This window comes from Puma concolor, chromosome C1 (assembly GCF_028749965.1).
Source record: "Puma concolor isolate L17-30 chromosome C1, mPumCon1.1.hap2, whole genome shotgun sequence".
Lineage (NCBI taxonomy): Eukaryota > Metazoa > Chordata > Mammalia > Carnivora > Felidae > Puma > Puma concolor.
In genome coordinates, this window is record NC_141674.1 from 18,277,083 (window position 1) to 18,300,356 (window position 23,274).

General features: G+C 42.6%; 1 protein-coding gene and 1 long non-coding RNA gene across 4 annotated transcripts in view; both read left to right on the plus strand.

Annotated features, from left to right (window-relative positions):
* The window catches only part of LOC147577843 (uncharacterized), a 111,908-nt gene that overhangs the window by 61,581 nt on the left and 27,053 nt on the right, over positions 1 to 23,274 (plus strand). The gene's annotated exons all lie outside the window — the stretch shown is intronic.
* The window catches only part of RCAN3 (regulator of calcineurin 3), a 36,314-nt gene continuing 22,508 nt past the window's right edge, over positions 9,469 to 23,274 (plus strand). For 2 of the 3 annotated variants that reach the window (XM_086716042.1, XM_086716043.1), the window contains exons 1-2: positions 9,609 to 9,748; positions 17,027 to 17,278. In XM_086716042.1, the coding sequence (XP_086572168.1) occupies positions 17,084 to 17,278 (195 nt within the window). In that variant the 5' untranslated portion in view covers positions 9,609 to 9,748; positions 17,027 to 17,083. Of the gene's footprint in view, positions 9,749 to 17,026; positions 17,279 to 23,274 lie in introns of all 3 variants that reach the window. The other variant, XM_086716044.1, reaches the window with a different exon arrangement.

Genomic DNA, 23,274 nt, shown 5'->3' on the forward strand with positions numbered 1-23,274 from the left:
TGGGAGCCTACAGTTTTCTGAAGACTTTTTTTTTTTTTTTAAGTTTATTTGTTTATTTTTGAGAGAGAAAGAGTGAGCAGGAGAGAGGCAGAGAGAGAGAGAGGGAGAGAGAGAAACCCAAGCAGGCTCCACACTGTCAGTGCAGAGCCTGACGTGGGGCTCGATCTCACGAACCAAGAGATCATGACCTGAGCCGAAATCAAGAGTCAGAGGCTTAACCGACAGAGCCACCCAGGTGCCCCATTTTTTTGAAGAGTTTTAAGTAAAGTGACTGTAGCCCTGAGAATGTCTCTCTCATACACTGCTGAAGTTTGAGGGTAGGAAGGGGGAGACAGGAAGGAGGTAGTATAAATTAATAAAACTTTTCTGGAAAATATTTGAAAATATGTGTACCCTGACATTGCCTTCCAGATAATAAAACTACAAAATAGTTTCTATTAACAGCTAGATCAATAAAAAAGAAGAAATAACCAGAAATATATATCTACTGTGTTTTTATATATGCCAAATTGTATGTATACAAAACAGTGGGTTAAATGGATTCTTTAATAATTAACATTAGAACCACTGAAAAAAGAATTTAAGGGGTGCCGGGCTGGTTCATTAGGTAGAGCATGTGACTCTTGATCCTGGGGGTATGAGTTCAAGCCCCACATTGGGTATAGAGATTACTTAAATTAAAAAAAAAAAAAAATCAAGGTGCCTGGGTGGCTTAGTAAGTTGAGTAGCTGACTCTTGATTTTGGCTTAGGTTATGATCTCATGGTTTGTGAGATCGAGCCCCGAGTTGAGCTCTGCACTGGCAGCACAGAGCCTGCTTGGAATTCTCTCTCCCTCTCTCTCTGCTCCCCCCTTGCTTGCAGGCACACATATTCTCTCTCTCAAAATAAATGAACATGAAAAAAAAAAAGGAAAAAAAATTTAAAAATCTATCTAAAAAAAGAATTTAAGTTAGAGTCTTACCTATATTTTTTAAATTTTTTTTTAACGTTTATTTATTTTTGAGACACAGAGAGACAGAGCATGAACAGGGGAGGATCAGAGAGAGAGGGAGACACAGAATCTGAAACAGGCTCCAGGCTCTGAGTGGTCAGGACAGAGCCCGACACGGGGCTCGAACTCACGGACCGCGAGATCATGACCTGAGCCGAAGTCGGACACTTAACCAACTGAGCCACCCAGGCGCCCCGTATATTTTTATACTAAAATAAATTTCACTCGAACTAAAGTGATAAATATAAAAAATACAAAATCAAAAAAAAAAAATGAGGGTCACTATTAACCAGGGGAAAGCAAACGAAGAAATTATGAAGCAAACTATAGATACATTTACCTTAAAAATTTTTTTAATGTTTTATTTATTTTTGACAGAGCACAAGCTGGTAGAGGGGCAGAGAGAGAGGGACAGGGGATCTGAAACAAGCTCTGTGCCAACAGCAGCAGGCCTGGCATGAGGTTCAAACTCCCAAACCATGAGATCATGACCTGAGCCCAAGTCAGATGCTCAACTGACTGAGCCATCCAGGTACCTCTACCTTTAAACAAAAATTTTAGGGGTGCCTGGGTGGCTCAGTCAGTTGAGAATCCGACTCTTGGTTTCGGCTCAGGTCGTGATCTCACGGTTTGTGGTTCGAGCCCCACGTCGAACTTGGGATCCTCTCTCTCCCTCTCCTTCTATCCCCTCCCCTCGTGCTCTCTCTCTCAAAAGAAATAAATTAATTTAAAAAAATTTTAGGGGCGCCTGGGTGGCGCAGTCGGTTGAGCGTCCGACTTCAGCCAGGTCACGATCTCGCAGTCCGTGAGTTCGAGCCCCGCGTCGGGCTCTGGGCTGATGGCTCGGAGCCTGGAGCCTGTTTCCAGTTCTGTGTCTCCCTCTCTCTTTGCCCCTCCCCTGTTCATGCTCTGCCTCTCTCTGTCCCAAAAATAAATAAACGTTGAAAAAAAAATTTAAAAAAAAAAATAAAAAAAAAATTTTAAACATCTATTAAAAAAAGAAAAAATTCAAAAGGGAAAACAAACTAAGGAAATTTTCAAAAAGTATAGTAATCACACGATTACTATCGACAGTATATAATGTGTTCTTACAATCAGTCAGACAATGTTGATAGCTCATAAATACACGTGAAAAAATGTTCATCCTCTCCGGTAATCGAGATGTCATGGGGTTGTTTCTGCCTACGAAACAGGAAAGGCTTTTAAAATAAATACAATACCCAATATTATTAAGGATGTGGTAAGGTCTACATTGAGGATGTGGGATTGTATGATGTGTACAACTGTTCTGAAATTCATTTTGTCAACTTCCAAGAAGAGTTTTAAAAACGTATAAAGGTACCTGTTGTTTAGTTAATTATACAAGACAAAATTCTAAAGAAACCTTGATTCTAACAATGGATGATTAGATGAATAACAGAATACAAACAATGCAATATTATGTAGCCATCAAAAAATATATTTTTATAAATAGTATTTTAAAACACAAAGAGTGGGGCGCCGGGGTGGCTCAGTAGGTTTGGTGTCTGAATCTTGGTTTTGGTTCAGGTCATAATCCCAGGGTCATGGGATCGAGCCCCAAGTTGGGCTCCCCACTGAGCATGGAGCTTGCTTAAGATTCTCTCTCTCTCTCTCTCTCTCTCTCTCTCTCTCTCTCTCTCTCTCTCCCTCTGCACCTCTCCCCTGCTCGTATGCTCTCTCTCTCTCTCTCAAATAAAATAATAATAATAATAATAATAATAATAATAATTTAACAACACAAGGAAACACTTGCAATATAACGTGAAGCTAAATAAATGGGAGATCTGAATTGAATGAGTCCAGTAATATACTTAATCTTACCAAAAAGCCTGGAAAGAAATATACCAAATAGACCAATTCAAATATTGAATTGTGGCTATCTCTAGACCGTGAGGTTGTAAATGATTTGAATTTTCTTATTTATCCTTTGTTTTCAAATGATCTGCACAGGGAAAGACTAATTTTTATAATGAGAACATGAAAAACATCAACAATGCACATCACTACATCTCCCAACCAATGCTGAATGTGATGCCAGTAAGAAGCTTCACTCCTCCAACGAGCTATTGGATCATGTTGCAACTCTCCTGTTGGGGGAATGACTGATGTTCCAGGAGTAGGAGACAAATGAGGATGTCACCAGGGAGGCAGGTTAAATTAAAGGCTCTTCAGTCAAAGGCACCTGCGAGACAAATCCCACAGGAGATCTGGAGTGTGCAGCAGATTAGGAATTTAAATATCTAGTAAACCCAAATGCACATTAATAAGCCTGAGGGGTAGGGGGGAAGGTGGGGGGAAGAGAGATTGAGGGAGAGGGAGAGAGAGACCAATTGAATTGGCAGTCAGGCTTCTATCTTCGGCCTTCTAGCATCATGCTCTCCCATGAGGTGACCTCTCTCACAATCAGAAACAGCTCTGTTTCCTCCCTCCCTTTCTCTTTTCCACATGTATTGAGCACTGTGTATCAGAACCAGATATTGTTATAGGAGCTGAGGATTCATCGGTGAACAGTTTAGACTGTGGGAGGATTTGCTAGGCATATCAGTGGGGATTAGGTTTGGCTGCAACACACACCTAACAATGTAAAATAATAATATTTGTCTCTCAAGTAAAGGCAGGCTAGATACAGGCAACCCAGGGCAGGCAGCTCCAGTCTCACAAGGGATTCAGGCCCCTCATCCTTTTGATCCATCATTCCAGCGTTCAATCTTCAGGGTTACCTCCTGGTCCATAATGGCTGCTGGAGCTCCAGCCATCACATTCACACCTCGGGCTAGAAGAAAGAGAAACTGTAGAAGGGCAAAAGGGTACTTCTCCCAGCTGAGGAAGCTTCTTTTTGCTCATATCTCATTGGGCAAAATTAAGTCATACGTGGCTGCAAGGGAGGCAAAATATTGCTGCCTTGAATAAAATTTACTTGTAAACCAGCTACTGTGTACTGAACATCTGTAACGTGTCTGGCACTTTATAAAACAACCCTACAAAGCGGGTATCATTGATGCCATTTAACACATGAGAAAAGTAAGGTTCAGTAGGTTTAAAGAGTTTGCTCAACAGTCACACAATGGTGGCTAACGGTGGAGCTGACCTCCTAAATCCCATGCTCTTTCCACTGTATTTTGTTGCCTTCCCATCAGCAAATAAAAAATAAAATGAGAAGAAAGTTCCTCAGTCTTGTCATTATCTGTATTTAAAGACAGGCCACTGGGGCACCTGGGTGGCTCCATCGGTTAAGCGTCCGACTTCGGCTCAGGTCATGATCTCGCGGTCTGTGAGTTCAAGCCCCGTGTCAGGCTCTGTGCTGACAGCTCAGAGCCTGGAGCCTGTTTCAGATTCTGTGTCTCCCTCTCTCTCTGACCCTCCCCCGTTCATGCTCTGTCTCTCTCTGTCTCAAAAATAAATTAATGTTAAAAAAAAAAAAGACTGGCCACTTTTTTTTTTTTTTTTCTTTTTTCTATTTAAAAGGCATTGGAGATGCCTGGGTGGCTCAGTTGGTTAAGCATCTGACTTCGGCTCAGGTCATGATCTCACAGCTCATGGGTTCGAGCCCCATGTCAGGCTCCATGCTGACAGCTCAGAGCCTGGAGCTTGCTTTGGATTCTGTGTCTCCTTCTCTCTCTGCCCCTCCACCACTTATACTCTGTCTCTCCCTTAAAAATAAATAAACATTAAAAAGGTAAAAAATAATAATAATAAAATGCATTGATGCTATCTATGCAGCCAATGGAAAGAGCTGAAGTAGATCTGTATAAAAGCAGGGACTTGGTCTGTTTTGTTCACTGCTATTTTCTCAATATCTAGAATAGTGCTTGGCAAATAGCAGACATCCAAAAATATGTGTTGTTTGTATAATGTGAAAAGAACATTCCCATGAACCCTGAATGTGCTCCTATGCCCCTTTCTACTCAATCCTACCCCTCAGAAGCAGTCACTATTCTGATGTGAATCACCATAGATTAGTTTTGACTTCCCTTGGACTTCATATGAATGGGATAACGTCTACAACTCTTCAGTGTCTGGTTTCTTTAACTCCACATTTTTTTTTTTTTGGAGATTTATTCTATTATGTGCATCATTAGTTCATTCCTTTTTATGACTGTGCACTATTCCATTGACCGAATATACCATAGTTTGTTTATCCATTCTTCTGTTGACAGATATTTGGAATATTTCCTTTTTGAGGACATTATGGGTAAAGATACTAAGAGCGGCATGTATGTACACATTTGCTTACATTTCTCTTGAGTGTGTAACTAGGAGAACAATTTCTGGGTCTTGGGTAGGTATTACATTTAGCTTGACTTAACTGGCCGTGTCCAAAAAATGGTTGTTCCCTTTTTTCCGCCAGCAATGCATCAGTGTAAGAAAGAGATCTTTTACTACGTCTAACACTTCTGCAACGACTTTTTAAAGTATTGACTTTTCGATCTGATCAAGTAAGAATAACAAAATCTGCGATGAAATCGCCTGTCTGGAAATTGTCCCGAAAGGCAGGAGATGAGCTGCTGAGGCTTTCTAGCATCATCTGACAGGTTCTACTTGAGTTTTCCAGGACAGCAAAATGCTTATCAGCCTTGGCACAGCTTTCAGGGGATTGAGCCACAAGAGATCGATTTCTCTTTCCCTTGTTTTTCTCTGCCTGTAACTCAAACCTCAGGAGGAGGGAGTGTTAGAAACGTGAAACCGTATAAAATTCATTCATAAGAAGCACTTATTATCCGTGTGTGCCCAACACCTTGCTGGGCGCAATGGTAAAGAAGAAAGATGGGCAGATTCCCTTCTTGTTCTCAAGCTGCTCGCAACCTAGCCTGTTGGATACAAGATGGCAACCCTTCCCCTGCCCACCATGTAAAAGACTGACGTTGTTCTGGATTCTGTCCTCTACTTTTCGTGCTCTATTTCACTTGCTCTCCCTGGCTCATCTCATCCGCACCCATGGTTTCAACTACCCATCACACCTCGCTCCCAAATCACCACACCAGAGCTATTTCTTCCAACTGCTTTCCTCTCGAATGTTCATGCTTCCGTGTAATTCATCAGCAAATTTTGTTAGCTTTGCCTCTCGGATACAGGCAGGATCACACCGTTTTTCAACACATCCTTCCCTACGACCCTTGTTGAAGGCACTATCGTCCCTGGTCTGCATTACTGCAATAGGCCTAGCAAACCAGGCTCACTATCTTATTACCTTTGCCTGCTCCGTATTCATTTCCCTGTCTTTTGGTAACAGAAACTTGAGTTACCTTCGGTGAATGTGACCATCGGGGTTCCAGGAAAATGTTCATCTGAGATGCGTTTGGCAACGGTTAATCACAAAGGTACGGGCAGGGTTGAGGGAATCAAGAAGGAATGGAGAGCCATTACCACCCCGAGGCCAAAGGAAGAAAGATTTCAACATAAATAGAGCAGAGATCTGTATGAGACTGGACACAAGCCTCAGGAGATGTAGATGCAGCCACGACGCAGCAACTTGGGAGGGAAGGGGCCTCTGGATTAATACCCTCACTTCATCTCCTTCCAACCCCTCTGATCTCCTACTCATGTCTTCTACTGGAAAAATTCACATGGAAGCCGGAGGATAAGGGACCCACTGAAGCACTCCATGCAGGTCGGCCTCCTGAGATCCAAATCAGGAAGAAAGGAGGCGAGACGTACATCATCTGAAGGCACCAACAGAAAATACCTCACACACGAAGCTATGTCTCCTCAATTCTCAGTCTGTGAGACTTGAGAGCCGCCCACCTCGCTGCAGCTCCAGAAGGGAGCATGTGACCCAGGCCTGTGACCCCAGGCCCCTTCTCAAGAGAGCGGTTTACTGAGTTGCCAATAACCCGAGTGAGAACGACAAGAGGCAGTCCCAGAACTTTCGTGGACAGCCGCGAGGAAAAGAGACTCGTTCTGTTGGTGAGGGTGCGATTTGAAGTTGTCAGCAGCCAGCCATTCTGCCGTCTCATGGAGAAAGGCAGCCTGAGAATGAAAAGTCAACACAAAGGACAACAGTCAGGAAGTGGTGAATAGAAACTAAATGTGGGAGTGTCTGGCGGGCCCATTCAGTGGAACACGTGACTCTTGATATTGGGGGTGTGAGTTCGAGCCTCATGTTGGGTGTAGAGATTATCTAAAAAAAAGAAAAAAAAAAAAGACTAAATCCTGATGTTATCATTTTAAGCCCCTGGATCCAGTCTGACTGGAGTCCATACTGTTTCTGTTACATGAAACAATGAATTTCATTTGTTGCTTAGTCCAGTTTGATAGACTGCATGCAAAAAAAAAAAAAAAAAAAATTGAATATGGGGCACCTGCGTGGCTCAGTCAGTTAAGCTTCCGCCTTCGGCTCAGGTCACGATCTCATGGTTTGTGAGTTCAAGCCCCGCGTCGGGCTCTGGGCTGACAGCTCAGAACCTGGAGCCTGCTTCGGATTCTGTGTCTCCCTCTCTCTCTGCCCCTCCCTCACTTGTGCCGTCTCTGTGTCTCAAAAATACATAAATGTAAAAACATTTTTTTTAATTGAATATTTAATCCCAACCCCCAAAGGCCAACACATACTCACACATCTGTAAATACGCTGTTGTTACTACGAAATGCCCTTTCCCATATTCTCCACCTAGAAAACTCCTATTCAAATACCGTCTTACCTGCGAATCTTTCCCTCCTTTTTCTCAGCAGGATTGCTCACTTCGGTCTGTTTTGTCAGCGCTTTGCAAATGCTCTATTAGCACATGTGTAAAATTGTATCACAATTAGCCCTTCGCTTATCTTTCTCCTCTGTGAGCTCCTAAAGGGGTGGATTTTGTGGAAGATATCCTTAGCAGCCCCTTGCCTAGCCTGATACCTCACGGGGAACTCTGGGATAAACAAGGCTAAATGGGTCTTTTTACCTTAGGACCTCCCAGAAACATTTCTGTGTTAACATGCAGGTAGCTGTACAGAATGCCATAGTCTCCGAGCCCATTTGACCTAAAAACTCAATTTTTGGCCAAGCTGCTGGGTTGGTGGCATCTAGAGAAGAAAAATTACCGCGGGCGGTTCTTAGGGTGACTTTCATGAAAGAAGTGGCTCTCCATAAATATTTGTGAAATGAAGAAAAGGGAAAAACTTGGTTAGGTCAAGGCGGGGAGCAGGGGCAGCAGGGTTGTAAGCAGGAGAAACAACAGACGCAGTGAGCAGGAAGCAAGAGAGGTGATCTCTCTGACGGTGCAGGGTCAACTGTTGGGGTGATCGGACCATAATCCAACCCCATTTCCTTAGCGTAAATCTAACAGCCATTAGATGTACCCCAGGCACCGTAATCCTTTTTCTTCCCCCCATGCCCAGGGGGCTGAGTGTCTACAACACTGCCTGCAGGATTCTGACCTTCGGTTTGCTTTACCTTGCCTCTGAGGCAAAGGGGTGGGTGATCAGAACTGATTTTCTTCCAACGGCACACCCTTAAGACAAATTCCTTTCCTGTTCTATGGCTGTTTCCCTCTCCAGGAAGTAAGGGAATAGCCACAAGCTCACTTCCAAGCTCGGCTCAGATGACTTATAAAAAAAAAAAATTAAAATAAAAAAATTAAAAAAATAAAATAAAATAAAATAAAATAAAATAAAATAAAATAAAATAAAATAAAATAAAATAAAATAAATAATAATAATATCTGCCAAAGAAAGCCCCAGGCCTGCCATTATAACCGTGGACAACTCATTGAACAGCTTAGGTACTTGCTCTATTTGTAAACTAAGCGTAATTATGTCCCACTGTCTCCCCGGGCTTCTGAGTGCATCAAGCAAGACCGTGCGTGAGAAAAGTATTCTGTAAACGGGAAGTAAAGCACTAAAAATGTAAATGTTATTAACATTGTACATAAGGGAGGGAGGGGGAGGAGGCGGGAGGCGGGAGGCGGGAGGCGGCAGGTGGCAGCGGAAGCCCACCGCGGTTATAGCCCAGGATACGGAGGAGCCGCACACCCGGGGCTACCTAGAGTTCGGCTACCTACTAGCACCCTCTCCTCGGGCAATTAAGCACGTGGAAGCCCTCTTCGTCTATAAAAGCTAATAATATCCGGTTCGTGAGGTTAAACGAGGTAAAGCTGGCCAAGCACGGGGCGCAGTGTACATAGTAACTGGCGCTCAGTAAACGTCCCTAATACTCCCACTGACTCCTCTTGTGACTGACACGTGCCGCTAGCGGGAGAGAAACTATTCCTGGCCACCGTGGGAGACGAGAAGGGCGCCAAACGTCCTGCCATCGGGGTACCTAAAGCCCGCGGCCCCAGCGGAGCGGCCCCAGCGCTCCCGCGCCCCCCCAGCCTGGGAACGAGCAAACACCGCGAAGCCAGACCCCCGTCCCGCCCCCACGGCCGCGCGCGAGGGGCGGGGCCGCTTCCGGCGGGCTTCCGGACCCGGCGCACCCCAGCCGGCCGCCGCCTTCGGGCGCCTGCGCCGCGCGCGCTCCGCCGTGGGAGGGGGCGGGGCGGGGACGCGCGGGCCCAGCGCGCGCGCGCGCGACGCCGGCAGCCCGCCTGGGCCCTGACGCCGCTCGCGCCCCCGCCGAGGCCGCGGTTCCCGCGAGCATCAAGGGCGTGGCGGCGAGGCTGCGGGCGGCCCGAGCCGCGCCGACTGTGCCCCGGCTGCCGACCGCGGCGTCTCCCCAGGCCCGGCTCCTCGCGGCGGCCCGGCTCCCGCGTGGCCCGTCGGGCCGCTCCGGCCTCGCGCCTGCCCGCCTGCCTTCCTCCCTGCAGTGGCCAAGCGCGCAGGTGAGTCCCCCTCGCCGGGTGGGGCCGGCACCCGGCCTCTCCCAGCAGGTTGCAACCAGCCCCGGGGAGGATGGAGGGCGCGGGGTGCGGAAAGTTAAAGAAAGAAAGAAAGAGTCCGCAGATGCCCGATACAGGTGGCCGTTCCAGTGCCCGAGACCCCAGAGATGCTGCGCGTCCTGGGTCCAGCCCCTAGCGCGCCGAGCGTCTTCTCTGGCAGCTCCGGGCTGGTGTCTTGGAAAACAAAACAAAACAAAACAAAACAATTCTTTTGTTTTTTGTTCTCTCCTGTCCACCAGGAATTTTTTCCCAGCACTTTGACTTTTTGAATAGCTGACAGGCCCATCCTGCTTCTGGAGGCCGGAAAGGTGCACTCGGGCACACAGGGACGGCGAGGAGTTCAGAGCCCCTCGCCTCCACCCCCCCCCTTGATGCACGAATAGCCGTCGTTTTACTTACTCGCTAACTTCTCGAAACTTGACTGTCTGCCTCCATCTGCTGTCTGGAGCGGTGGAGGGACAGTGGTCTGTTTCCAGGTTGCTTCCAGATTCCGTGCAAAATCCGATCCTCTCTTTCAGGGATTAGGAGTCCAGTGTAGGGAGCCGTTTTCAGATCCGTGTTTCAGTTACAAGCTACGATTCTTTAAAGTGATGCTTTCGTGTGGCGCCCAAAGCCGGAAATATTCTCTCCCCTGTGTTGAAAGTTCCCTAGCACACCACGTTTATCTGAACTTTGCGGAGAATCCTCTGCATTTTATGGAAGTCTCTGATGTACTATTTGGTAAGGGAAGCAACGGGTTTCTTTGTAGCTGATATTGCATATGGTTTACAATAATTCAAGACTATTTCATTAGCTCTTTCAATTTATTAAATGATAAAAACACAACATTGAGATTCAGGGTATAGATTTTTGCACATCACGCAAATTTGTGCTTTTGGGCAGGGACTTGATGTTGGTGTTGAAGACTTGTGATGGAGGAAGACCGTGAAAGGCTTGAAGACGACGCCCTTCTTTAGCCATGCCATCAGCTTTCCATTTCACTGCTGTGACAAACCTTTTCCTTCCTAGCTTGGGAGGAGATTTCAGTACTTTTAGGGAAACCAAGATTTTTCCCATTATTGAATTGTACGTTTGTAAAGCTTTTAAACATGTGGATGTCAAGGGTTACAAATGAGAACACATTTTGTATGGTGCCCCGGGGGATTTGTTGGTTGAAAGAGTTAAGCAGAACATCATGGGAAAAAAAAAAAAAATACTGTGCTTTGGAAATCCATTAGGCTGAAGCCTGTGAAATAATGGAAGCTCTAAAGTTGAATGCCATTTGTTGTTTAGACCCCCCAAAACCCACAGAATGTGCAGGGCAGACAGTGGATCTATCTAGAATATAGAGGTTATATAGTGAGGGAAAATGCATTATATTCAGCAAAACAAATAGCATCCGTCTTTTATATCCCTACTTCAATAAGTCTTTAAAACCGATTATTTTCATATGTTCTGACTGTTGATATTTGTTGTTTATTTCTCTTCTCTCTCTCACACTAAGAAATCCCTCTATGCCTGGTGGAGCACTGAATCTCAATAATTGTAATAGGACTAATTCTAAATAATCTGTGAAGAGAGGGTATATAGGTCATTGAAACATAAAAAAATACAAAAATCTAATTTTCAGCTACTTAATTTACTTCCCCAATTTTTTTTCTTCTGCCACAACTATTAAAGAGCAGTAAAAGCCTGCCTCTAAGTGGTAAATGAGCAGGAAATAGACGTTGGAGGCTTACATGATAGTTATTCAGAACCCCCATATCGACAATTCTGAGGGTTGTTTTTTTTTTTAAGAAATCTAGTCTGAATTCTAATTTCGAAGTTTTTAAAAGGAATTTAGTAGTTCAGCAACATCTGTGAGTATTTTTCTTATTTTATGTATGAGACAACAAATAAAAAGCCATGTGACTTCCTCCAAGGTTATTGAGCAGGGCATATGTAAAGCCGGAGAGGGAATAACTTGTTTGCTTCCAGTATTGTTTGGTAGCATTTTGAGTACATCAGAAAAATAATAAAAGCGAACCTAGCTAAGCTATTTTAAAGGTTCAACAAGTCGAGAAGTATACTATTTTGAAAAATTGTTTTTTCAAAAAATCCTGGAAGAGGCTGAATTTGCCTTTTCCCAATCAAAACTTAAAATGCCAAGTCAAATGCACATGCCTGCCGTTTTGCCGTGATGGATTACTTTTGTCACAAGGCTGGTAGGAGAACAGATGGTCATGCTACTTGGAGTTTTCCACTCATTTGATGTTTCCATGAAGAAACAATTCGCCAGAAGCCAGCCACAGCTACAGTGGCACTGAGATGATGCTAAACCCTGATTAGCGCAGACCTTTGCTTACAGAAGCGGGAGGATATTGGTTCAGCCCTGTTAAACCAGTCAGTGTTTCCCTGGTGTAGTAAACTTAGGGACAGCTTAATCTTGTAATAGTTGGAGTGGGCCAGAGTTAGCAACTGCTCCAGTAATAACAGCATAGAAACAATGTACTTTTGTAATTATTTTCTTTGTCTTAATGAAATCAAACTGCTTGTTAAGCTGAGTTACCTTACAAGATGATCTTACAGATGTGCGAAGGTTGTCATTTCCACTATTTGATTTTGATCATCTCTTTCTGATCAAATCTAACTGCATTTTATGATATCAGAAAATTATGAAATGGTCGATGATGTTGACTTAAGCTATATCCGAAAAAAGCTCGTGGCTTGCCTTCAGCAACAGAGGCATCATCTGAAAGATAGTCTCTCTAATACCGTGTGCATTGAATTACAACATAAAATTCCATGAAGCTCTTAAAAAAAGCACGATGGCCTTTTTTTCAGCCAACTGTTTTTAAATCTTTAAGGGGCGCCTGGGTGGCGCAGTCGGTTAAGCGTCCGACTTCAGCCAGGTCACGATCTCGCGGTCCGGGAGTTCGAGCCCCGCGTCGGGCCCTGGGCTGATGGCTCAGAGCCTGGAGCCTGTTTCCGATTCTGTGTCTCCCTCTCTCTCTGCCCCTCCCCCGTTCATGCTCTGTCTCTCTCTGTCCCAAAAATAAATAAACGTTGAAAAAAAAAAATTAAATCTTTAATGGTTTTCTTCCTGGAGCCATAGTACTCCTTCCAGTGGTTGCTCTGAGCTGGTTTTACTGCTAGATCAGCCACTGAACAGTTTTCTTGAAATGATACAAAGTGTTTATTTTCTTTTTGTAGCCTTTTTATTGCTTGGAATTAGATTATTTGGACATGTATTTTTCTCATTTTATTGCTTGAATATCTGTTCCATTGATGGTTCTGACATTATTGGCATCCTCAATCCAGCAATTCATTGATGTGGATTGTGCCTATGTAAAAATCATTGAGCACTAACTATGTGCAAAGCATTGTTCTGAGCACTTAGCATTTAATCCTTCTGACAGCCTTTTGGGTAAGGGTTATTATTTTATAATTCTATTTTACAGTTGAGGAAATGGAAAGGGAGGCAAAGTGATTTGCCTAATATAGAGTACTGGGGAGCCAGAGTTTAAATCTAGAAAATTGATTATGGAGACTGAATCTTCTTGGGATATACTTAAAGACTGTTCAAGCTTGTTTGCAGTACTGTGATATTTCATCAGTCCATCCTTTTAAAGTGTATCAAATACCCAGTAATGTATAAGTAAAGAAAATGTAGCAGCACTATAAAGACTACTGAGATATCTTGGGACAAAAGGCAAATTATTTAACAATAACCTAAAACATTTGAAGAGAAAATAATCATAAGGACATTACTAGGAATACTGACAAAATTTGAAGATAGACACTGATTTAGATAACAATATTATGTCAATGTTAAATGTCCTGGTTTTGATCACTGTACTGTGGCTTATGTAGGAAACTGATCTTGTTCTTACACACTGAAGTATTTGGGAGTAAAGACAGCACATTTGTCTTACTCTCAGTGGTTCAGGGGGAAAAGTATGTATATATATAGAAACAATGATTTTAAAAATGGGCAAAAATGTAATTAATTGGTAACTCTGGGTAAAAAGTATTTAGGACTTCCTTCTACTAGTCTTACTTTTCTGTTTGAAATTACGGCACAAGAAAAAGTTACCCTAAAGTGAAGGAAGAAAACAGGAAACGAAGGTATAACCTTCTAAGAATTTTTTTTTTAAGTCAAGTGAGGGATTGTTCCTGTGCTCTGATTTTTCTTCTCCCTCCCCCTCCCCTTTCCTTTCCTTTCCTTTTTAGGGGTTGGAGGAAGGAACTTGAAACAAAAAATCTTGTCAAAAATGGCTTGATTTTTCTCATATTTCAAAATCTGGTCATTCAGAGCTCCCCAACCTTCCATTCTCTAAAAAACCACGCACAGTATTTTCCTCACCTCTTTGTAATGGGTTGGGAGTCGGGTGAGATTAAAAACATTAGCTCCTCTAAGAGATAAGATATAAAGACAATCTACTTTTAGTGATATTGAAAGTTAAATTGGGTTAATATATCATTTCCCTGCCTAAAAACCTTCAATGGCATGCTGATATTGACTCTGTTTTGTATCAGGACGCTGTAACCCTACTTTTAAGGCAGCTTGGAGACCCATGCCTGCCTTTCTAACTTTGTCTCCTGCCACCCCACCAAATACATTACGTTCTGGCCACATCAGATCTTTGTTCGCGATGATCTGTCCTCCCTTTGTCCTTGAACTGTTCAGGCTTTGCCTGGAACGCACCCCCTCATTTTTCTGCTGAAATTGTTTATCTTTAAGTCTCTCCATAACATCCTTGGGGAAGCTGTCTCTAATCTCACATAGAATTAAATTTTCCTCTGTCTGTGCTGCCGTATTAGTGGGGTAAACACAGTGCTATCTGCTTTCATTCAGCAATCCTTATTAAGCCTATACTGTCAGCCAGAAACTGTGCCAGGGACAAGGGGTTCAAAGGCACTCACGGTCTGGTAACAGGGAGTGATTTGTAAACAAATAGTCACCAGGTAAGTATGTAACAGAGAAATAAACAAAGTGTTGTGAGAATTATGAACTCTGACAGCTCAGTCTTGAAGAAAAGGATTACAAAGAAAGCCTTAGTGAGATACCATTCCCCCACCCTGCCCCCCCCCCCCAACCTGGCCCCTTTCCAGATTGGAGACTTACAGCACAATAATCTAATTAAAGGTATGAAGTTTAAAATAATTGTAGTACCTGTGGGCCACACAGGCAGATATGTGTAATAGGAAGCTAAAAATACAAGTCTGGAGCTCAGGACAGAGGTTGAGTCTGGGTGCATGAATCATACAGATTAGTGATTTTCAGGGTGTATAGGCAGGAAAGACCTAGAGACAGATTAGAACCTCTTGGGATCATGTACTTTTTCCACCCAACCTTCCCCCCCCCCCCCCCCCCCCCGCCATTGCCCAAGACTCTGCTCTTACTCCGGTGACATCCTTCCCAGCTTACAATTCGTTGCGGAAAATGAGAGGCAGTATTGATAGCCCCATGTTGTGTGTGTGTGAGCCACAGGGTGAGCAGGAAACAGCTGAGAAGCACTGGCAGTTAAGTGGTTAAAGGCTTGATGGATGACACCACTCCAGAAGAAGATGATGAGGAGGAGGAGGGAAACCTCAAAGAGATGAACTTGTAGAGGGTGAGTGACGACAGAGGAGCCAGTGACAGACAGTTGGTTTAGGAAGGAGAGCCAGGAAGGACCGAGACCCTACCTGGAAGGCAGAGGCACACTGAATGCCGAGTGACGAGTGACGGGTGGGCGGCAGTGTCTGGTGCTGCAGAGACAGGCACGTGAGGATGGTTTCAGCCGAAGGTAGTGGCAGAAGGCCAGTGGCACCGAGTTCTCGAGCATGTGCTGTTGGGGAACAGAACACAGCAGGACAGCTTACTTTTTGCAGGGAATTGGTAGGAGAGGCGAAGAAGCAGCGGAGAGGTAGCTGGAGGGGAAGACAGAACTCCAAAGGAAGATTTCTTTTTCTAAGATTGGGTGGGTGGGGGTGGGGAATCCCGAGTAGGTGTGTTTGCTGAAGAAAAGGGACCGATGGAGAAGCAGAAATTGAAAGCTTAGGAACTCTTAGAACAAGATCCTTCAGGATTGGTTAGCATTGTTGAGAAGAAATTCTTGCTCTGGCGGGAGCTCCTTGAGGACAGGAACTATTTCTTACCCGTCTAATATGCCTAATAATAGCTGGCATGTGATGGGCATTCAGAAGATGTTTATAAAAATGAGTAAGGACTTGACTTTTGGGAATTAGTCTTTCCTGATTGGTGTAGTAGAATAATGGGGGGAAAAAAACCTCTACTGTTTTTAGCCTGTAATTGACATCTGTCATGTACTCTGTATAAGCAATATATTTGCAGCATTGTGTTCTTTGAAATAAAATGTAAAATCACAAATGAAGTCATAGTAAGCTAGTAACAGTCGTGATCGCATGATTTTTCTGTGCCTGATTGGTATTTTTAAAATTCCATTTTAGCATCTTGAAATTTGTTAGGGTCCAGGCAGTGTGCTCGGAGGGTGTGGGTACAGCTCATCAGAGGAGACCGACATGCAGAAAGTCCATAGAAGACAGATGTTCTTCCGTTATTTAACAGAGGGCCGCTATCGGCTCCAGGCCTTCAGGATTAAGATGATTAATTTATAAATGTTCAGAAAAAAGGTCATCTCTTCAGTTGTCGTCTGTGTCAGATTTTGCCTTTCATCCGTATTTCTGGTATTGACAATGACCTGCCTCATAGAGAACTTTCGGGTCTGTGCAACTGGGTTCTTTGAGAGTATATTCAAAAAGAACAAATCGGTTAAGACAGGTGAAGTCATCTCGCAGCAGACCATGTTTCACGGTGCAGATGGTGAATGAATCCGTGTGGGTTGTATTCAGCTGCTCCAGTTTCACTGTTGTAGACCTAAAACCCAAAACAAATATGTGAAGGCAGCTCTGGTTCACATTTTCCTTCCTACTGCTTGTAAACTAGCGCGCATATTGATACTGTCTCATTTCGTACTGCCCATTTCCCCCCCGCATGTCACTAGAAAACTTTTTGCCCTTTTTTTTTTTTGTAATATGTCATTGCCGTGAAATGTATTACATTAACTATGCTAAGCAAATCAAATTAGAATATATAGAACTTACTTGTGAGGACTGTAATGAATTGATTTAGACTCTGATTTATCTTCCCTGAATAAAATTGCTTCCATTGATAAATTGCTGTCTTGAGAATTGACTGGAACAGTGTTTGGCCTTCAAAGTCTTATCTTTATGCTGTTTTCTCTTTTTTAACACCAGATGCCTGGTAGACACCTTAGAACTTTAAAAACGGAAAAGACCTGCTTTTAGGGGATAATGCTGAGGGACACTATGAAATCTTGGAATGACAGCCAGTCAGATCTCTGTAGCAGTGACCAAGAAGAGGAAGAAGAGATGGTTTTTGGTGAAAATGAAGATGATTTGGAAGAGATGATGGATTTCAGCGATCTGCCTACCTCGCTCTTTGCTTGCAGTGTCCCTGAAGCAGTGTTTGAGGTGCGAGAGCAGAAGGTAGGCACGTATCCTACCTTCCCCTGCATTTGGTAGTGGGTTCAGTGGATGTGGATGTGGAGAAGCAGCAGATGCTGCCTGTTTGCACAGTCTGTTACTGGCCCATGACGAGTACAAGAAGCACGCCTCAACCTTTAGACGTTGCTGCAGCATTTAATTGTATTGTACGACAGTAACTAACAGTCCACAACACGTAAGAGGTATTTCCAAACCAGTTCTTTCCCACAAATATTTTGTGAAGCAGTGGTTTATAGCGCATTCTCAATCAGGTCTTATTAAGTCCTGATTCATTCATTCATTCCTTCATTCTTGGAGCCTGTGAGTAAGGAACAGCTAGTGATTTTCACCCTGGCTTCCTATTCCTTGAGAGTAAATTCACACAGGTCAGAAGTATTTGAAGCTTTTTTTTCTGAGGCTGATTACATTTATGATTCCGTTGTAACAGACTTGTCAACATTTCTTGTATTACTTTCTACAGCTTGGGGAAAAATGGTTGAGTTTATTTTTTAAAGGCTACTCTCCTTTAGTTCATATATTATTTACCTGGAAAGAGAGGTTTTATGTGTGGCTTTTTCCTCCCATCATGACCTCACAAAAGCCTGTAGGTTTTAGTCACACGAAAGTAAACTATTTCTGCTGTTGGTATAAATTTTGCATGTTCTGAGACTTTCTCAATACATTACTATCACCCATCCCTTAGTTTTCCATCTGTGTCCTCAAAGTATTTTCCCTCCAGTGACTTTCTTGGAGAGAACTTGATAGAGTTTGACTCCCTACATACTTGAGTGCCTCCAGTGTGTAAGGCATTGTGCTGCTTGCTTCAGGGGATAGAGTAGGAATTTAAACAGCTTCTGCCTCAGACAGTTGATAGTCCCGCAGTGGAGATGGTAAGTAATTTGGCGCGAGATGGAATACTAGTTCCTTTGGAGGCACTTGAAAGTACATCGAGGGGTCAGAGGACAGAGGATGACAGCCAGGTCCAGTAAAAGATCTTATGGGGAGATGGCATTGGAGGAGGGCAGCGTGAGCTGGGTAGGAGATTCCCAGGGAAGGGAAAGGGAATTCTGGCCAGAGGAAACAGAGCGAGCCAACGAGCTGACTCAGGATGAGTGTGGACACTTCAGGAAGCAGTTGTGTGGCTGGTGCGTAGATGAGGTGCGGCCACAGGGAAGAAAAGTCAAGCTGGAAAGGTCAGCTTGGGGCATCCTGCAAAGTTCAAGGGGGTTGCCTCTCTCTGGCCAATAGTCTTCTGAGCAAAGGGGTGACCATCAGAATTACATACTAGGCAGGTCAGTGGACAACATGTGAAGGGCGGAGTGGTGGAAGGAGAGCCAGAAGCAAGGGGCCAGTTAGGACGCTCCTGCAGCAAACCTGCCTGGAGATGCTGAAACCCCCGAGGGAGCAAGGGAGAGGGACCACAGCCGCCAGTTTTGTATCTTTCAGGTTGGTTTTCATTCACAAGTGTTGTCTTCTTTCTCAAGTTCAGCCACGACATAGACGTTTTGAAATCATTCTTCCTAGGTTTCTCAACTTTTTAAGAGCTCTGCATTTTCACGTAACAATTACATTAACTCTGTTGTTTATTTGCGATACACGAAAATCACATGTGTTCCTAGTTTATCTTAAAATTCATAAGGATTGTTTCAAGAAACCTCACAATCTCTCTTCCAACTTTTTTTTTTTTTTTTTAAAGTGTAGCCTAGGAAGTTTTTTTTAACTTGCCAAAGTGGTGAGTTCTTGTTGGTTTTCATTTTAAAAAACCATCTCGGGGGGCGCCTGGGTGGCTCCATCGGTTAAGTGTGTGACTCCTGATTTCGGCTCAGGTCGTGATCTCACGGTCGTGACATGGAGCCCCGCATCGGGCTCTGCGTGGACAGCCGGAACCCGCTTGGAATTCTCTCTTGCACGTGCACTCTCTCTCTCTCAAAATAAATACATACATACATACATGCCATTTGGGATTATATCTAACCTAAATTAAGTTGGGAATCTTATCAGCAGAAATTCTAGTAGCAGTTCAGTAGACCTCCTGTTATATGCAATTCTCAGTCATGGTAAACTTTACATAAAAGCCTTAATGGTAATATCTGAGGCTGCAAAATACTTATTTTATATTGGAAGTTTGTACCTTTTGGCCACATTCTCCCATTTTGTCACCCCATTCCCCCTGCCTCTGGCAACCACCAATCTGTTCTCTGTGAGTTCATTTTGTTTGTTTTGTTTTGTTTTTTAAAATTCCCCATATGAGAGAGATTATATGGTAATTGCCTTTTTCTGTCTGACTTACTGCACTTAACATAATGCCCTCAGGGTCCATCTGTGTTGTCCTAAATGGCAAGATTTCATTTTTTTTTAATGGCTGAATAACGAACGTCCCATTGTGTATATACGTGTATATGTACATATGTATGTAAATGCACATACAACATACACCACAATGTCTTTATCCATTCATCCATTGATAGACCGTCTGTTTCCATATCTTTCTTATTGTAAATAATGCTGCAATAAACATGGGATGCAGATATCTTTTCAAGTTAGTGTTTTTGTTTTTTTGGGATAAATACCCAGAAGGGGTATTGTTGGATCATATGGTACTTCTGTTTTTAATTTTTTTTCCTTTTTTTAATATTTCAAGTTTTTATTTAAATTCTAATTAGTTAACATATATAGTGTAATATCAGTTTCAGGAGTAGAGCTTAGTGATTCATCACCTACATATAACACCCAGTGCTCATCACAAGTGCCCTCCTTAGTGCCCATCACCCATCTGGTCCATCCCCCACTCTCCTCCCCTCCATCAACCCTCTGTGTGTTCTCTATAGTTAAGAGTCTCTTAATGGTTTGCCCCCTTCTATTTTTTTTCTTTCTGGTTTTAATTTTTTGAGGACGCTCCACACTGTTTTCCATAGTGACTACACCAGTTACATTCCCACCAACAATGCACAAATGTTCCTTTTCTCCAGACCTCACCAATACTTGTCTCTTCTCTTTTTGACAATAACCATTCTAACAGGTCTGAGGGTGATATCTTATTGTGGTTTTATCTGCATTTCCGTGATGATTAACAATGTTGAACATCTTTTTGTGTACCTGTTGTCCATTTGTACATCTTCTTTGGAGAAACGTCTGTTCAGATCTTATGCCCATTTTTAAAATCAGATTGTGTGGGTTTTTTCTGTTGGGTTTATGAGTTCTTTATATATTTTGATATTAGCTCTTTACCAGACAAATGATTTGCAACTATTTTCTCCTGTTCAGTAGGTTGCCTCCCCCCGCCCCCCCCCCCCGACTTTGTTGATGGTTTCCTCTGCTGTGCCAAACTTTTTACTTTGATGTAGTCACACTGCTTTTTGCATTTCTTCCTTTTGGTTTTGGTGTCAGATTCAAAAAATCATTGCCAAGGGGTGCCTGGGTGGCACAGTAGGTTAAGCATCTGACTTTGACTCAGGTCATGATCTCATGGTTTGCGATTTAGACCCCACATCGGGCTCTGTGCCAACAGCTCAGAGCCTAGAGCCTGCTTCGGATTCTGTGTCTCCCTCTCTCTCTGCCCCACCCCGACTTATACCCTGTCTCTCAAAAATGACTATAAACATTAAAAAATTTTTTTAATAAAAAAAATTCATTGCCAAGACCTATGCCAAAGGGCTTATCACCTATTTTTTTCTTCTAGGATTTTTTTATGGTTTCAAGTCTTACATTCAAGTCTTTAATCTATTTTGAATTAATTTTTGTGTATGGTGTAAGGTAATGATTGAGTTTCATTCTTTATTTGTAGCTGTCCAGCACCATTTATTGAAGAGACTGTCCTTTTCCCATTGTATATTCTTGGCTCCTTTATCGGAAATTGACCATATATGTGTGGGTTTATCTCCCAGCTCTCTATTCTGTTTTCATTGATCTGTGCGTCTGGTCTTATGCCAGTACCATAGTATTTTAATTACTGTGGCTTTGTGGGTTTTTGTTTTTTGTTTTTTAATGTTTATATTGTTGGGAGATGGAAAGAGGGAGAGAATGAGCAGGGGAGGGCAGAGAGAGAGGTGGGGGGACAGAGGGTCTGAAGTGGACTCTGTGCTGACAGCAGAGAGCCCGATGAGGGGCTCAAACTCACAAACTGTGAAATTGTGACCTGAGCCAAAGTTGGACGCTTAACGGACTTAGCCACCCAGTCACCCCTAAATACTGTAGCTTTTGTAATATGGTTTGGAATCAGGGAGCATGATCCTCCAGCTTTGTTCTTTCTCAAGATTGCTTTGGCTATTCAGGGAGTTTTGTAGTTCTGTACAAGTTTTAGAATTCTTTGTTCTATTTCTTTGAAGTATGCCATTGGAATTCTAATGCAGATTGCATTGAATTTATAGATTGTTTTAGGTAGGATGGACATTTTAACAATAATGATTTTTCCAGTCCATGAGCTTGAAATATCTTTCCATTTATTTACTAATTCTTTATTTCTTTCATTAATGTCTTGTAATTTTTAGTATATAGGTCTTTTACTTGTTTGGTTAAATTTATTCCTAGGTATTTTATGCTTTTGATGCAATATAGATGGGATTGCTTTTCTTTCTTTCTTTCTTTCTTTCTTTCTTTCTTTCTTTCTTTCTTTTTTGATGGGATTGTTTTCTTAATTTCTTTTTCTGATAGTTATAAATGTAAGAGATGCAATGTATTTTTGTGTATCAATTTTATATCCTACAACTGAATTTGTTTACTTACTTGTTTACTGAATTTGTTTATTAGTTTTAACAGGGTTTATTTGTTGTTTTTTGGAGTCTTTAAGTTTTCTATGTATATCATGTCATCTGCAAATAGTGACAGTTTTACTTCTTTTCTAGTTTGGATGCCTTTCACTTATTTTTCTTGCCTAATTGCTCTGGCTAGGACTTCCAATACTTTGTTGAATAAAAGTAGTAAGAGTGGACATTTTTGTCTTGTTTTTGATATTAGAAGAAAGGCTTTCAGCTTCTCATCATGGAGTACATAGGACAAGCTGTGGGCTTGTCATATATGGCCTTTATTATGTTAAGATATGTTGCCTTGGGGCACCTGGGTGGCTCAGTTTAGTGTCGAACTTTGGCTCAGGTCATGATCTCATGACTCGTGAGTTTGAGCCCCGCGTCGGGTTCTGTGCTGACAGTTCGGAGCCTGGAACCTGCTTCAGATTCTGTGTCTCTCTCTCTCTGCCCCTCCCCTGCTTGTGCCCTGTCTCTCTTTCTCTCAAAAAAACAAAAAACAAAAAACAAAAAAAAAAACCATTAAGAAAAAAAAAAGATATGTTCCCTTAATACAGAGCTACAGTAATCAAAATAGTGTGGTACTTACATGTCAACTATATCTCAATAAAAATTTTTTTAAAGCCGGTGTGGTTCTGGCATACAGACAGACATTGACCAACATTAATGGAATAGAGAGTCCAGAAATGAACCCTTATATGTATGGTCAAATGATTTTCAACAAGGGTGCCAAGACCATTCAATGGGGAAAGGACAGTCTTTTCATCAAATGGTGCTGGGAAAAGTGGATATTCACAAGCAGAAGAATGAAGTTGGACCCTTATCATATACCTTATACAAAAATGAATTCAAAATGGATCCATGACCTAAATGTCAGAATTAAAACTATAAAACTCTTAGAAGAAAATGGAGGGAAATCTTCTTGACATTGGATTTGGCAATAATTTCTTGGATATAACACCAAAAGCACAGGTAACAATAGAAAAAATATATAAGTTGGATTTTATCAAAATGTAAAATGTGTACATCAAGAAACACCCATCAATGAAAAGGCAACCTACAAAATGGCAGGAAATATTTTCAAATCATATTATCTGATAAACGATTAATATCTAGAATATGTAAAGAAATCCTGAAACCCAACCATAACACTCAAAAACAAGCAACCCATTTGAAGAATAAGAAAGGACTTGAATAGACGTCTCTCCAAGGAAGATATATAAACGGCCAACAAGCACATGAAAAGATGCTCAACATCAT